This window comes from Otolemur garnettii, unplaced genomic scaffold, assembly GCF_000181295.1.
Source record: "Otolemur garnettii isolate 467f Iridium unplaced genomic scaffold, OtoGar3 scaffold00182, whole genome shotgun sequence".
Classification (NCBI taxonomy): domain Eukaryota; kingdom Metazoa; phylum Chordata; class Mammalia; order Primates; family Galagidae; genus Otolemur; species Otolemur garnettii.
Window position 1 is genome coordinate 479,302 of NW_003852577.1, and position 16,478 is coordinate 495,779.

At 45.8% G+C, this 16,478-nt stretch overlaps 1 protein-coding gene across 1 annotated transcript in view; it reads left to right on the forward strand.

Annotated features, from left to right (window-relative positions):
- LOC100957802 (guanylate cyclase soluble subunit beta-2-like) overlaps positions 1 to 16,478 on the forward strand; it is a 54,143-nt gene that overhangs the window by 16,018 nt on the left and 21,647 nt on the right. The window contains 4 exon segments of the mRNA XM_023507438.1: positions 9,046 to 9,206; positions 12,648 to 12,747; positions 13,706 to 13,902; positions 15,336 to 15,447. Of these exon segments, the coding sequence (XP_023363206.1) occupies positions 9,046 to 9,206; positions 12,648 to 12,747; positions 13,706 to 13,902; positions 15,336 to 15,447 (570 nt within the window).

A 16,478-nucleotide genomic window follows, 5' to 3' on the forward strand; every position in this document is an offset into this window, starting at 1 on the left:
CCCCCCTTCCTCCCTCCCTCTCTCCCTCTCTCTCTTCCTTCCTCCATCCCACCTCTCTCCCTCCCTTTCTTCTTTTCTCCCTTCCTCCTTCCCATATTAATTTCCTAGGGCTGCTGAAACAAAGTACCAACAACTAGGTGGTTTCAAACAACTGGCCCTGCACAGTTCTGGGGGCCAGAAATCTAAACCACGAGTAAGGAGTGTTAGTCCCTCCAGAGCCATCCCTGGCTTCTTTCCCACCTCCCGGTGGTTGCCTGTGGTCCTTGATATGGACATGTCATCCGTGTGACCCTCTTTCCTGTGTATTTTTGTGTGGATTTCTCATAGGGACATGAGCCACTGGATTAAGGCCCCTGATCCAGTGTGACCTCATCTCACCTTAACTGTATCTGCAGAGACCCTATTGTCAAACACGGCCACATTCTGAGGTTCTGGATGAACATGAGTTCTGGTGGGGGACACTCATCATCCCAGCACACTCTCCTTTTTTTGGTGTTTCTTTTCACTAGCACTGAGCACACAGTCCTGCGGGTGGGAAGAGCAGGTGGCCTCCACAGTCTCAGGCCCCCTGCTGTATGAGAAGCAGGGGATGTCCCCCCAGGGTCCCTGATGAGGCTGCTCTCCCACTCTGTCTGCTCCTCACGGGCAGTGCTGACCTGGGCCACTGTGAGAGTGTGAGGTGGCGTCTAGAGATTGTCACAGGCAGATGCTGGTTGGCATCTGTGCCTGGCACCTGACCCCCTGGGATGGAGCTATTGGAAATACTGGGTGAGGCCTGGTCATTTGCTTGGGCATCTAAGCTCATTCCTATGCAACCCACAAAAACCTGGCAGCAGGGGCTGCGGCTTGGGCTGGTTCTCTCAGAGCCTCCGGCCTCAGCGAATTGACCTGATAGCCTCAGGAGGAGCACAGGTTAGAGTCATTCACAGGCACATGATGCCCAGCCCAGCAGCCCCCTGAGAACACCCTGCGGCTGCCAGTCAGTGCTGAGCCTGCAGGGACAAGCGGCTTCTCCAGAGCACTGCAGAGATGGGTCATGAGGGACTGAGTCCATTTCCCTTCCCTTGGAAGTTTAGAAAACTGTCTGATTAAAGGGACAGGGCCAGCTTTGACCCCGTGCACCTGAGGCTGAAGAGCAGAGGCCTTTCCTTTTTTTCCAGGTGGCAGTTTGACTGACATCTGGGTCTCTCCTTGTGTCCATAGTTGGGTCTGGATGCAGAAGGCCTTCCAAGGATCTGCATCTGGGAGGGGCCTAAAGTCTCTGGGAGGGGAAGGCACTGGGGCTCAGGAAGCTGCATATGTGACCAGAGTCCTCTCCAGCAAGGGGTGGTTCCTGCCAAATCTGGGCCACCTGCCGCCATCAGGCCCTTCTGGACTGGCTTAGAGTCTCCGAGCCAAGCAGGCCTGACAGATGATGGGTGATAGAGCTAGGAGGAATGTAGGATCCCACCTTCCAATCAGACTTGCACTAACTCCTGGTCGCCCAACACCTGCACATCTGGAGAGAAGAAGACAGGCTGTGTGTGAGTCTGGAGTAGGGACAAGCAGTGAGAGGCTCATTTACTCCCAGCTCCTAGGACTTGAGCTCCTAGAATAGCAACAGTGCCTGGGTGCTCCCTCCCTGTGGCCTTTGAGGAACAATGCAGGCGCTGGCAGACAGGGCTCATGTGACCCCCCAACAATCACAGCTGGGCCTTCCCCATGACACCCCCTTCCCCTTCCCAAAGAAGCTTACAGAGAGATTCCTTGAGCAAGCTGGGTTGGGAACTGGGGAGTGTCAGGGGTCCCTACAAACCTCGTTCCCACCCTGTCCAGCCTGTTCTGGGAGGACTTGCAGAGATCCTTTTCCCCTCCCACAGCTGACACCAGGGTGGGTTATCACAGAGCAGGTGGCCTCAAGTTTGTGTGCAGGAATCTGACTTCTGGCTGGGGGCTGGAGACCCAGGTTCTGGGCTCTGCTCTGCTCCTGGCTGTGGCCCCAGCTCAGGGCCCAGCAGCCACCTGGCCTTGCTGCCTCCCAGACTCTTGTTTAACACACCTGCCAAAGAGATTTCCTGTTTTATTTTCTTAAGGATCATTTTAAAAAATACTTTGGAAATAGGATTTGATGTTAAATATGCATTTTCAAACTACACAGACAGGCCTCTTCTTGGCCATAATATGCATTACTCTGCGTCAGCAGAGCCCAGGTGCGACCCTGCCAGGCCACAGTTCAGCAGGCCTGATGGTCCCCACCTGCCCCTTCTTGTCCAGCTGAGCAAGAGCATTGGTTACTGTCCCTCCCTTTCCTGCACAGGGAAGCATAAAAATCACTAAATGCAAATTCTGTAATGAGAGGAGACTAATTTTCACCTGAAAAAAACTGAATTTTGACAAAGCTTAGAAAATAAAAAGGGGCAAAAAAAAAGTTTTAAATCAGCGGTGAAATTAAGCACACCTTTATTGTCTTTTCTTGATGTTATTTGAAAGGATCCCAGCCACAGGGGAATGTGGTGGCTGTGTCATGCTATATCATCTGTTCAGTTCCTAGCCCTCTGCCAAAGGACCTCTTGTTATCCTACAAGGAGAGTAAGAAGTTGGGGTCTGCTCTGTCACACCAGCTCTTGACCTTGGGCTAGACTCGACCTGAGGTGACCTCCTCCTCCCAAAGGAATGAGGCCTCAAGAGCTATGAGAAGAAGCAGATTAGATCAGAGAGCTGTGAGGCACCTAGCATCAAGCGTGGCACTTACGGGGGTGAGGGGTGGGAGGTGGGGGGGGGGTCAGCAGATGGGGCCAACTCTTGGCCCTGAAGAAAGGGCCTGAGTATTTCTGTGTTTGTGCCTCCAGATGTTGTCCCTTCAAAGTAGAGACAGGCTTTGTTGTTCACTTCAAATGTGGCAAAAAATAACATTCTAAACCCTTGATCAGTGCTCAGCAAACCGCATATAGCCCATGGGCCAGACTGGGGCCCCTGCCTGTGTGTGTAAATAAAGCTTTATTGGAACCTAGCCATGTCCATTTGTCTACGCACTGTCTGTATGTGTTACAGGGCAAGTTGAGTGGCAGTGACAGAGACCATATGAACTAGAAAGCTGAAAATAATTACTATCTATGCTTTGCAAAGAAGTTTGTCATCTCCTGTTCTAGTCTGGAGAATGGGTCTTTAACAAACAGGTTTTTTTCAAGATTTAAAACAGCTAATTTTACTTAAGAACTGTTAGGGACACAGTCAAGGGCCCCCCATTCCATCCTGGCCAAAATTCATATTTGGAGATGGGGCCTTTGGGAAATAGTTGGATTTAAATGAGGGCATGGAGGCTGGAGCCTTTATGGTAGGAGGGTACTGTCTCTCTGCTGGTCATGTGGGGACACAGTGAGAGGATGGCTGTCTGCAAGCTGGAAAGAGGGCCCTCCCTCGGGATCAGCTATGTCAGCATCTTCATCTTGGGCTTCTGGCCCCAGAACTTGGGAACATAAATTGCTGTTGTTTAAGCCGCCTCGTCTGTGCTGTTTTGTTATCGCACCCCTAGTAGACTGGTACAAGAACAATAATGATTATTTAGATCTCAAGAAAAGAAATGCTCTGTTCGTTCCACGTCACCCCAGTGCCCATTTGCAGCTGTGTGTGGTCACAGACGCTGAATGGTGTGCTGTGCCTTCAGCAGGGGCACCACCACGCACCTGCCCTGCTGAAGGCATATTTCCACCCACATACATGTAGCAGCTGCAACCAACATACAGGCCAATGTGTGGGCTTCCCCAGGTCACCTTTCTCCCCAAAGCCGAAGTATTTATCTAGCTTTGAACGTCAGAAGTCTTTTGTCTTCCTGTTGTTTGTCTCCATAACATCGGTTGACCTATATCTGAAAGTGTAGCTAAGTGTGGTGAGTGCATTTTTCAAATTAAAAGTTGGGTTGCAAAATTGAGTAAATCCACGCACGAGAGGTGCAGTCAGTCTGGCCTGGGAAGCCTGTGGTCACTCTTCAGAGTCAGACAGTGAGGCTCAGCCCCCAGGGGGACCTCGGGAGGGACATTCTACTGTTGAGCTAAACACACTGGCCAGTTGAACCTAACTTCTCTGTTTGAAAAAGAAAAAAGCCTGCTCGGTCACTACCAGTGAGGGCTTTGGTTTCCACGTGGACTCCAGAAGGCAATTTCCCCACCTAGGGGCAATTGGTGGGGCTTCTCCAGACCTCTCTGCTGCCACGTGGCTCTGTGCTTTCTTGTTTGCATAATTCAGGATAGGACCAGATGGTAGGTTGAGCACCACATAAGGAATTGTTCTGTGTATGAATAAGTGCCTACTTAGTGTGTAAGTGGGTTATTAGTGATCCGAAGTGACAAAATTCAAAACAACACACAACAGCCATTTGGCACAGCTGTGTCCATCTAGACTTTGCTTGCTAAGAAACCCATTGTCACATGCATTTCGACAGCTATCAGCAAATGTCAACTTCTCTGCACTTACCTCTTTGAAAATAAGAAGAGCAATGTAAAATTTACAAAGTCCTGAAAGCAGGCATTGTAACATTTGCTCCTTATCATACGCCTCAGGGGATGGGCCAAGTAACCCGGGCTGTACAACCAGTTGAATGTGATTCTGGCACTGAAACCCACAGGCCAGAGGAGAAGCCAACAAAGTCTCTAGTGAGGGCTGTGAAATCAGACAGAACTGGATGTGTCCCTGGGCCATCCTAGCTCCTAATAAGACAGCTTGAGGCACACTGCGGGTGACACGGTACCTCAGAGGGTCATCCTCAATATGGAATCAAACTGCGGGCGCAAAGGGCCTACTGGAGTAGGTGCTGAACAAGGTACCTGTCCCTCCTGACCACTGGCCACCCAGTAGAGCCCCTGCCCTCTGTGTGACTTCTGGTTGGGCTGACTCTGCTGCCACAGGGTCTGCTGGGAGCAGTGTCTTAATCACCAGGCTTCAGAGGCACTGTGCTATCTTTGAGGGGACAACCCACCTGAGCTGCTGTGAACTGTTTCTTTCTTTTCTCTATGCTTGAATCAATTTACCACCATATCTGAAATCCGATTGTACCAGGCTTAGTCTGCTGCTTCTTTGGAAACTACAGTATCAACATGGGTAGCTGTTTCTCTCCCTTCTTAAATTCCTCTTTCTCCTACTCACAAAATATGTTTCCAAATATTATTCTCATGCCTGATGTAAGTGGTACCATTTGAGGAGTATATGCTAGATGAATGGTTCTTTCCAGATATCTGAAGCTTAATCTTTGGGTAACCAAAGTTTTGGGGGAAAATTACCCACTTTCAATGGAAAATTTTGTCACCCACAGGGCACAAACTCCCCTTTTTGTGGAACAGCTCACACCTTTCTGGGTGATGCAGGACGGTCTCCATGAGGACTGGCTCTTGTTGCCTCCATCTCGGGTGATGGGGTGGGGTGGCTGACAAGAGGGCTGCCCTGAATGGGTTCCCCCGCCCAGGGGGCTCATCCTACGTGGCTGTGGTGTCACTGTACCCCCTGGCAGGTCTCCATGGGGATTCAGCAGGTGCCCTTTACTCCCCAGTCCTGGAAGCCCACTTCTACTCCAGTCCCCTGTGCTATGACCCAGCAAGATGTAAACTTTCCTGGAGGCACGGAAGGGCCAAGCTTGTTAAGTCAAAAAGCTGGAGTTTGTGCATCATTCCCATTTAAAAGCCTGTTAGAATTCTCCATACCTCTTCTGAAAGCCAAGGGTAGATGGTTTGTGATAGTTATTTTCCTGCTAACAAAATCTTTTATTGAGAAAAGAAGAATCAGGGCAGCACCTGTGGCTCAAGGAGTAGGGTGCTGGGCCCATATACCAGAGGTGGCAGGTTCAATCACAACCACTTTTTTTTTTTTTTTTTTGTAGAGACAGAGTCTCACTTTGTTGCCCTTGGTAGAGTGCTATGGCATCACAGCTCATAGCAACCTCCTACTCCTGGGCTTAAGTGATTCTCTTGCCTCAGCCTCCTGAGTAGCTGCGACTACAGGCGCCTGCCACAACACCTGGCTAGTTTTTTAGTTGCAGTTTGGCTGGGGCTAGATTTGAACCCACCACCCTCGGCATATGGGGCCGGTGCCCTCCTCACTGAGCCACAGGCACCACCCTACAACCACTTTTTAATAGAGTTTTTAATAACTTCACAAATGTGGAGAGAATTGTGTACTGAAGCCTGCACACCCTTCATCCAGCTGCACTAATCATCAATATTTTCCCAACCTAATTTTATCTCTCTCATTCTTCCACTCTTTTTCTGTTTTCATTTTTGCTGAATGTCTTAAACCAAATCTCAGGTTTCCCATTATTTTACTCATAAAAACTTCAGTATGAGTCTCCTCTAATGAGATAAAGACTTTTAAAAATATAATAATCACGCCCTGAAAGCCTTACAGAGACGCGGGCTCTGCATCTCAGCTGGCCATGGGTAAGTCTGGTCTTTGTGATCTTATTATGTGAGATTTCTGAGGTCTTTTTAGGGCGATCAGCAAAATCCTTTTACTTTGACATGATTTCAAACTCATAAAAGATTGGCAAGACTAGTGCAAAGAATCCCCATATATTCTTCATCCATATTTCCCAAATGCTAACATTTTACCACATTGGCTCTACCCTGCTCTTTGTAAGTTCCCCTATATTGTTAGCATGTTGGAAACGTGTGCCCTAACAGTGCTATTATGTAATGACAGTCCAGGAAACGAACACAGAGGCGCTGCTGTTATCTAATCCACAGACACTGTGGAGATTTTCCCCAGTTGACCCAAGAATGTCCTTTAGAACAAAAGAGAATCGTGAATTAGGTCAGTTGCCGAGCCTCTTCCGTCTTCTTTAGCTTGGAGCAGTTGCCAAATCTTTGTGACAGTATTTTTGGAAAACTTTCACAAATAATTTTGTAAAATGTCCCTCAATTCAGAATTATCTGATATTCCGCATGATATAATTCAGGTTATGCTTTCTTGGTAGGAGGACCACAGAAGGCATGTTTTGTCCTTCCCAGTTCATAACATAAGGAGGCAGATTATGTTAATTTGTTCTGTTATTGGTGGTGTTAACTTGGGTCACCGGATTAAGATGAAGTCTACCAGGTGCCACCACTGTAAAATTACTCTTTTTCCCTTTATAATTAGTATCTTATATGGTGATACTTTCAGACTATGTAAACACCTTGCTGCTTCAAACTCTCTCTTCCATAATTTTAACACTTATTTCTGATGCTTGTCTGAATTGGTACTTGTGATGGTAGTCAAATGTGATTTTTAAAGTATATTATTTTAAAATATGTTATTCTTTTACAATTATTAGTTGGAAAGACTAATTATAAGGAAAACTTTTCTCTTCCCTTCATTCCTTTATGTCAGTAGACTCATGATTCTTAATTTTTAAGATAGGTTGCAACCCTTTACTTTCATTATTTGTTTTGATGCCCAAATGCTTCAAGACTCAGCCGCTGGGAGCTGCTCCAGACTACCCCAGGCCCTTTGACACGTCCCCATCATTCTTTGACCACTTTTTTACTTTCTGGAATGACACAATGTTGTAGTCTTGTCTCACTTTTTTTTTCCTGCCCCAGTCCCATAATCTTCCATTTCTCCAAGGAGCCCTGATTCCTCCTAGTGCAGAATGGCATTGTATAACTAAGATTTGGATACTAGGGAAGCTCCCTGCTACTGGGGTGTCACTGACTTTAGGCCACCTAAAAGTGGATAGAATTGGACAGTAGATGTTCCACACACACTTACTCACCTATATCTATCTATCTAAACATGATGGAGTTTTATTGTCTTAGGATGGTAGACTTTCTAATCCAGTGCCACAGGGTCTATTGTGTTCCTTCTCTTTCCATAACTGTGACTTCATTCTCGGATAGTGAGACACTTGACTCCCCCCACCCGCAGTCTACTTAGCCCTATGCTCAATCTATGAATCTTCAGAAACCCATTTCAGAATTGCTAGCCTTCCCTGCTGTGATGAGGAGGTCTGCTGACTACAGTCGAACATTTGTTTAAAGCTCTTTTTGATTTTGGCCTGAGGACACAGCAGTCTAAATACTATGCTCAAATGTTACTGGGTTAATTTTTTCCCTGGATAATTATGTTATTCAAAACTGCCGTGTGAGGTCAAGTCACAAAGATGACTCAGCAGCAGGCTGCTCAGGAGAGCTTCAATCCTAAGACAACCTACCTTACAAGATTTTTGGCGAGCATTGAGTAAAATGACTCTGATTAATGGATGTTGCAAAAACTATAAAATACTCTTTAAAAAATATTCTCTGCTTCTCCCATAAAGCAAATGATCTCTTGATGTCTATTCCAATAACACAGACTGAGGAGGGGGCTGGGGAACCCCCAGTGGTGCAAATCTATCCCCAGGTGTTCATCAAGTACCCACTTGGTGTCCAGGGCAGAAAACATGTAGGATGAGATTGCTGCCAGCTGTAATCACTGCAAGTTGGGGAGGATAAAAATGCAGCCTTCAGCAAGAGAGAACCCAGTGTGATCTGGGATATTCAGAGCCATGTATGCAGAGAGCGATGGGAGGAGTCCTGTACCCCACAGGAGGTCCGACTCCAGGGAGGCCAGCAGAGAAAGGCAGACAGTGCAGGCGCTTGGCAGCATCTTTTGGGTAAATCAGATCCTGTCACTTTGGTGGGATCTTTTTTTGTTGCATATTAGTTATTTCTCACAGGTAGCCTCTTATCGTGAGAGGCAGTTGTATTTAAAGACATTGGAGGTGATGAGTAGGTTGTGGAGGACCACACCTGCCCTGTCCACAGGGGATCTTGTTCTGGGCACCAGGGTCAGCAGTTAAGGGGCTACAGCAGTTCCACATCCCTTTCTGAACCATGGGGATATATTTGCCATGGAGACCACAAGAAAGCTGGGAAGGACTTGAGCACCTATCTGGTGCCCCGTGACATTGATGTGATTATTGGCATTTTACTGATGAGGAAAGTGACCCAGTAAGTGTCGCAGCTGGGATGGGAACCCCTCAGAAATAAATGAAGGCTGTGCTGGGCAGTGCAAACACCTTGCAGGAGGTTTTATTTGAGGGATGTGCTTTGGATTGCACAGGTGTCTCCATGGAAGCGATTTTGAAACTCTTTGGGGAATACTTCTTTAAGTTCTGTAAGGTGTCTGGCTATGACAGGATGCTGCGGACCCTGGGAGGAAACCTCACAGAGTTTATTGAAAACTTGGACACCCTCCACAGTTACCTGGCGCTGTCTTATCAGGTGAGGCCATTGGGGTCTTGTCTTGGCACCCCCACATTCTAGGCCATCTCCCCGCCTCTCCCAAACTGAGATGTAGCTACAAGGGAAATGTAGCTGGCCCTTGTATCTGTTGACAGTGGGCCCATGAGCTCTTTTGGGAAAGGAAAGAAAAATAAAAACCTGTTGACCTCTTTTATAAACTGGATGACAAAAATCAAAGAAGGGCAGGTTACAGAGATCCAGCTTGGGATCAGGCATGGCCTGTTCAGATGGGGGACTGGTGAGGGTCTGGACTTAAATGTAGGGGTGGGATGAAAGGCTGGGAAGCAATCAGGTTTCCAAGGATTTGCAAAAGCTCTCGTAAGGCTTCCTGGCCTGGACAGAGCTGATGAATAGCTTCTTCAGCCAGATTCATGTCATGTATGTATCTGAAGAGCCAAGAGGCAGAATTGAAAACCATCCAGCTCTGATGAGCCTGCAGGGGCCGACTAAGGTGTTAAGAAACTAATTTCCCTGCTGGGAGATGTCCTTCTGGAGTTCTCTCCTTGCTTTTCTTGTTTGTTAAGATCACTGGAAATTCAAAAGCTTAGACTCCCTTTCAGTTTTTAGACAGGAAAAGGCAATGCTTTATTACTTTACAAATATAGTCTAGTAAGGGGGAGGGAAGAAGAAGAAAAGGGGGAAGGGACTCTGGGAGGGAGACTGGTGGAAGGAGGGAGGGCATTTGGTGGGATCTCACCTAAGTGCACAAAGCAAGGGTATATTTCAAAATAACTAAAAGTAAATTTTAAAAGTCTTATAACAAAGAATAAGCAAGGTGATGGTTAATCAGTTAAATCATTCACATTGTATATCAAGTCATCGCATTGTACCCATAAATGTATACAGTTAAGATTTTAATTAAAAATTAAATTAAAAAATTTAAATGTAAAAAAAAAAAAAAGAAAAGAAGTAGTTTATAGTTCTACTTAGGGATCTTTACAGTTTGCCCAGCCCTCCACACCATTTCTAAGTTGGATGTTCACGACCACCCTGGCAGGGCTGCCGTGAGGATCGGACTGGACTGTGTGTTCAGGGCTCATCGAGCATTATGAGTCTGACCTTACAGACATGGAATGGGAGAAGTATTATTTTCTCCATTTTTCAGATAAGGACTCAGAAGTTGGAAACCTTAATTGACTTCAAGTAGAGTAAGTGGTGGGGCACGTGCTGTTGTTAGATGTAACTACTCCCTGACAGAGTGGGAAGGGCAGTGCCTGGGGGGCGGCAGGGCTGTCTCACTGGCTCTGCGACCTGGAGAGTTATCTGCTGTCTCTGAGTGTCAGCTTTTTACTTATTTATTTAATTAATATCTACTGAGTACCTACTATCTATCACGCACTTATTGATTAAGAGCGAAAAAGAACTAAACAGGAGTTTTCCTGCTTAGCCCATCTTATAGTGATGTATGGCTTAAAGGAAACGGGCCGTAAAAGTCACTAGCATTGTTACCAGCCCAGCAAAGGCACTCCATAAACATGACGCTCCTCCTCCCCTCTTCTCCTTCTCTCTATTCAACATGGCCAGTTTTAAAATTACAATAATTGGCACAACACAACAAGACAGTACTTCAGTACTCGTTCATGATAGAGTATTTTCCAATATTACATCTTTTGTCTGAAATCTAGCTAATATATTGAGTCACAGTTCTGGAGAAGAAATTCTTTCTTCATTTATTAAATGAAAAATTATGGACTATCTTTTGTGTTCCAGATATTTTTCTCACCCTGTTAGTATCACCCTGATAAATGAGAATGAAAAGAATTCAAGTTCTGAAGTCCCAAGTTCATTATTTTTATACCCAATCCCGCTACCCTTCCTCTGATGGCTGCTTCCCTCCCTAGCCCACCCTCCATGTGCCAAAGCAGTATTACTAGAAAAGTAGTACAATAGACCTTCTGTGAGGTGCTGAGGACATGTCACCATAATGAGATACATAAAATATTTAAATATTGTGGTATATAATTCAGAATAAAATACATGCCATTATTCCTGACAGCTATGATACATTATACTGGGCAAAGTACTATAGATTATCTCTTTAGGCAAAAATAATAAAAGAAAATAATGCTGATTTGTCCATTATGCCTGCCTTGTAATTAATTTGGCAGTGCCCTTAAGACATACATTTCTGGTTATAAATGAGCCTTTAATCTCGCCATTTTTTACCTAACTTTTATCGAGTGCCAATTATGAGGCAGGTGTTGAGCTAAGTAATTTACAAACATTGGCTTATCCTCTTACCCTTCTAAGCACTGGCACCCCTGTCATTAGGTGATTTTATTTTTTCTGCTATTCAGCTGAGAAAACTGAGAGATCCAGGGAGGTCAACTAACTGCCCACACACCCTGGGCATGTGGTCAGGCCAGAGCCCACAGCCAGGTATGTCTGTCAGCAAAGACCACACTCTGGGCTGTTCTCATTATTCTCCCTTTGCCCAGATTCTCCACTTTGAAAAATCCCCATTTTAATCAAGAAATAAAAATATAATTGTATTATTCAGAGAGTTGGTGTGAACTTCTGGAAGCATCTCTGGGAAGTGGCCTGGGCTGGTGTTGAAGGTGGAAGGGCCTGGAGCAGGGGCATGTGGGTTTCCCTTTCAGCTTCTCTGTGTCCTGTTACTTTATTTTCACTATGGAGGATAGGATAGAATTTTTTAATTAACTTTTATTTTCCTATTTTATCAAATGTTTTTTGTCTGTGCCACCCCATGTTCTCAAGACGTAAACTCACATACATACAAACATATATACTTTTTCTATGCATACACTTGTAGAAATATACAGTAAGTATTTGGAAGGGGGAAAAAAATAAGCCCATTTTATCAAGCAACCTCCACTGTGGAAGAGGCCAAAGGAAGGAATCCACCTCCTTGCTCCCTCCCCTCTCTCAGACCCCAGCTGTGTGTCCAGGCTGCTGAGTTGCCTGTTAACCAAGAAGAGGAAGTTGCTTTTTTTAGAGACTCCTCCAGGCAGTTTTCATCCTTCCTTCCTAATCTACATTTCACCTGCTATGAAACGGTGACACTTGAAAGCCAACATTTATTCCTAGAGGAAGAAGATTTCTTCCAATATGTCCTAATGGGTTCTCATTTACAAACGTGCAACTTAACATCACAGATGACATTATCCTTCCAGAACAAGAAATTAATTCATCAATTCCACTTGAAAATTCCTCTAAGCTTCTGATCTGTCTAAGAGAACAGATGCCAGTAGTCACTTGGTCACAGGCCAACATGGCAGAGACTCACTGAGGCTTCCTGGTACCAACTGGTTAGCCATCCCTGGAATGTGATTGGAGAGAGGTTTGGGATATAGTTCTGTGTGATGTAATGGATAGATACTATTGTTTCACAATACCTCAAAAGCATAATTTAAACAACTTGTGTCCATTGGGAAAAATGTGTTGTATTTTTCTAATTAGGAGATGAATGCACCATCGTTTCGAGTGGAAAGAGCTGTGGATGGGAAAATGCTGCTCCATTACTACTCAGATAGAAATGGGCTGTGCCACATTGTACCAGGTATGGGGTGGCCTAACCAGGCAACTGGAGAGCCTTCCAGTCAGCAAGGTCTCTCCACAAAGCCTACAGCTGGCTAATATCCCACTGTGGGTCTGACTGTACCATCTCTACCATTACTCTTGATGTCCTGGAGCTTTCCTTAAGTTCCCAACATTCCACGAAGAGCAATTTTGTTGCGATAATTCTGCATACATTATTTTGTATCAACTTTATATTTAGCATTGTAGAAAAAGCATGCTTCCATGTTTCTGCATTGTATTTAAAACCACATCTTAAATGGCTGATTTTCCATATTGTAATTATCTTACCTAATCCCCTAGTGGTAAACTTGTAGTTGCTGCTAATCTTTTGCTGTCATTAACAAGGCTGTGGCAAACATCTTCATGCATCTCCACCATATTTTCTATTACAACACTGGGATAGATTTTTTTTTTTTTTTTTGAGACAGAGTTTCACTTTGTTACCCTAGGTAGAGTCCTGTGGTGTCTTAGATCACAGCAACTGCAGACTCTTGGGCTCAGTGATCCTCTTGCCTCAGCTTCCCAAGTAGCCAGGACTTCAGGCACCCACCTCAACACATTTTTAAGACTGGGTCTCCTTCTTTCTCAGCCCAGTCTCAAACTCCTGAGCTCAAGCAATCTACCCAGAGGAACATTTTAAAAAATCTAATCCTTAATGCTTTACTGAATTTTCCTTATATGATCTCCAGAGTTCATTCGTTTAATGAGTTAAATGTCTTCCTGAAATAAAAAAGCAAATGAATAGATGATGAACTAGAAATTTGGTGTCCAGATATGTCTAACATATTTTTATTTCATTAGCTGTCCTATGCTGCCTGTTTTGAGGCCAGGCCTGGGCTTGGTGGACATTGGAATATTCACCAGGACTTGTGAAGTTTGATTGTTTTATGATTTTTGCTGACTGTCATCTCTTCCTGATAAGTGTCCTTCTGCTGCAGGTATCATTGAGGCTGTGGCCAAAGATTTCTTTGCCCTTGATGTGACCATGGAGATCCTTGACAGGAGTGAGGAAGTGGAGAGGACAGGGAAGAAGGAGCATGTTGTATTTCTGATTGTGCAGAAGGTTTGCAGGAAGATGAGAAAGGCAGCGCCAGACAGGCTACGAGGCAGCCAGGATGCCCACGGAGAGTGCCAGGTACTGGGCCCACTGTCCCCAGAAAGCACAGTACCCAGGCAGGGCGGCCAGTCGTGGGGTGATGGAAGTGAACAGCAGGATGGGCCGGTCCTTCTCCTGCGAGGTGAAGGCACACTACTCAGTCTCAGCTCTGTTGACCTCTCAGAGCAGGTAGTTCTCTGCTTGATGGACCGTGCTCTGCACCATGGGGTGTTCAGTGGCATCCCTGCTCCCCTCCTTCTGGGCCTCAGCTGTGGCAATCAAAAATGTCCCCTGAATTTGCCAAGAATCCACAGAGTGGAGAGAGAGGGTCAAATCCCTCCCCATTGAGAACTTCTGGGTTAAAGTTAACTGGAAATATACCAAAAGGCTTTCTGGGTCATATCTAGGGCTAGAAAATTTTAACTATAAAAATACTGTTATGAAGGCTTGGCTTGTAATCCCAACACTCTAGGGAACCAAGGTGGGTAGATTGCATGAAGTCAGGAGTTTGAGACCAGCCTGAGCAAGAGTGAGACCTGTCTCTACTAAAAATAGAAAAAATATAGCTGGGCACTGTGGCAAGTACCTGTAGTCCCAGCTATTTGAGAGGCTGAGGCAAGAGGATCACCTGAGCCCAAGATTCTGAGGTTGTTGTGAGCTATGACACCAAGGCACTCTTCCCAGGGTGACAGAGTAAGACTCTGTCTAAATTTTTTTATATATTTATGTCTATATCTATAGGCATGAAGGGTTTGAAATTTGGAGCTAGTGGCGTATTTTTCAATCCCCCTAAAATAAGTTGCTGTTTCAAGTGCCCACTTCTGCAGCTGGAGACAGCCATGTGTCCAGAGTCAACTTAAGGTACTCAGCCACTTCAGTTGTGACTTGTAGGGTGACCACTGCCTGGCTATGTACCACATGTAGGGTGTACAGCTTTCTGTGTTCATGTAGCTTGTATAAATACCTAGATACAGTCTGTGATTCCTGAGAGCATTTAAGCCTATCTTCAAGTCTATTCACTGGAGAATCTTTGACCAGTGATTTTCTTGGATCATATCATCCTGGTCACCTCTTGAGATTTTTTTTTAAAAGTTATTAGTGGCTGGGTGCAGTGGCCCATGCCTGTAGTTCCAGCACTTTGGGAGGCTGAGGAGGGAGGATTATTTGAGGTCAGGAGTTCAAAACCAGCCCTGGCAAAATAGAGACCCCAGTCTCTTCCAAAAAAAAAAAAAAAGTTATTTCTGCTTTTGATAGAGAAACAGCAGATTTCCCAGAAAATAGCTGGGACTACAGGGGATTGAAAAATATGCCACTAGCTCCAAATTTCAAATTAATGAGGATTAATTAGAGAAGAAAATCTTAGGAGCCCAAAAATCTTGGTAGAGTTGATCTCATAAGTCCTCACACTGTCCCTCTGCTCCTGGACACCCCTCAGTCATGTGACATGATGCTTCTCTCCCTGCTGTCTGCAGGCCCGCCAGGCAGCTCTCCTTAGGATGAAGGAGAGATATTCAATCATCTCTGCTTGTCCTATGAAGAAATCTCCCTGGGGTGTTGTGAAAAGCATAGTCATGTTTGGGAAAGGTGAGTGGGCTGTTCTCCCAAACTTTGCTCTTACGGCAGAGCATTGGCTTCCTTCTCAAGGGTGGCAGCCAGTGGACACAGGTGGAGCCAAGCCCTCTGCGATTATGAAGTGACGATGTCTGTCGAGCCCTGGTTTTTAACTTTAAAATGTCAGACTCTACCTTGCCTTTCGTTACCCCTTTTAACTGTGCTGGGTGACATTGAGACACTGTCTGCCTCCCTGTTGTCAGGGAGGACTCCGGAGAGAAGAAAGATGGGTCCTGATGTATTTTCAGGGACGAGGAATTTCCCACAGCCCCTCTTCTGTATTCAGCCTCTCCATTAGGACGTGTGTCTGGACTGGAGATCCCTGGGTGATAACCATGGTTATCCAGTCACGCAGAGGACGTGAGATCCAGGACCATGATGAAAGTTTCCATCCCTGTCCCTGAGGAGCTGTGTGACTTTGGACAAGATCCACCAGCTCCCCAGATGAAGGCATCAGGCTTGCTAAGGTGCCCCTGTGGATACCAAACCAGTCTAACAATTAGCGCCTGACTCCCCAGTGTGGAGAATGGCTCCCACCCGCTGGGAGAGGGGAGCAGGGCGCTCCTTGTCATGGTCCCGTGGGCCAGGTGACACGCATCTGGGAGAAGGTCTGCTGGGCTCAAAGGGCTGCATTTTGTGTCCTTCAAGCCATGGCAAGTGAGTCAAATACACAGTTGACATCCTTTGTCTAGGAGATTTTCATATCAAAAAGGCTCCATTTTGAATCTCTACCCCCTGCCAAATAGGACTGTTGGCTAAATTTTCATGTGCCACCCCAAACTGTCAGTCTAAAAAGCTCCATGGCAAATGTCCCTGACGCTGGGCTCAGTGCACACGCTCTGCTCATTGTCTGGCTGTCACCATTTCAATGCAGACTCTGTGTTCCTGACGAGACATACTCAATTGGCCCAGAAACTCTTCAGCGGCGGGCAGAAACTTGGCAGGGGGCAGGAGGGCTTCTCAACCTGGTAGCAAGTTTTCTGTTTGTTTTAATTTGGAAGAAG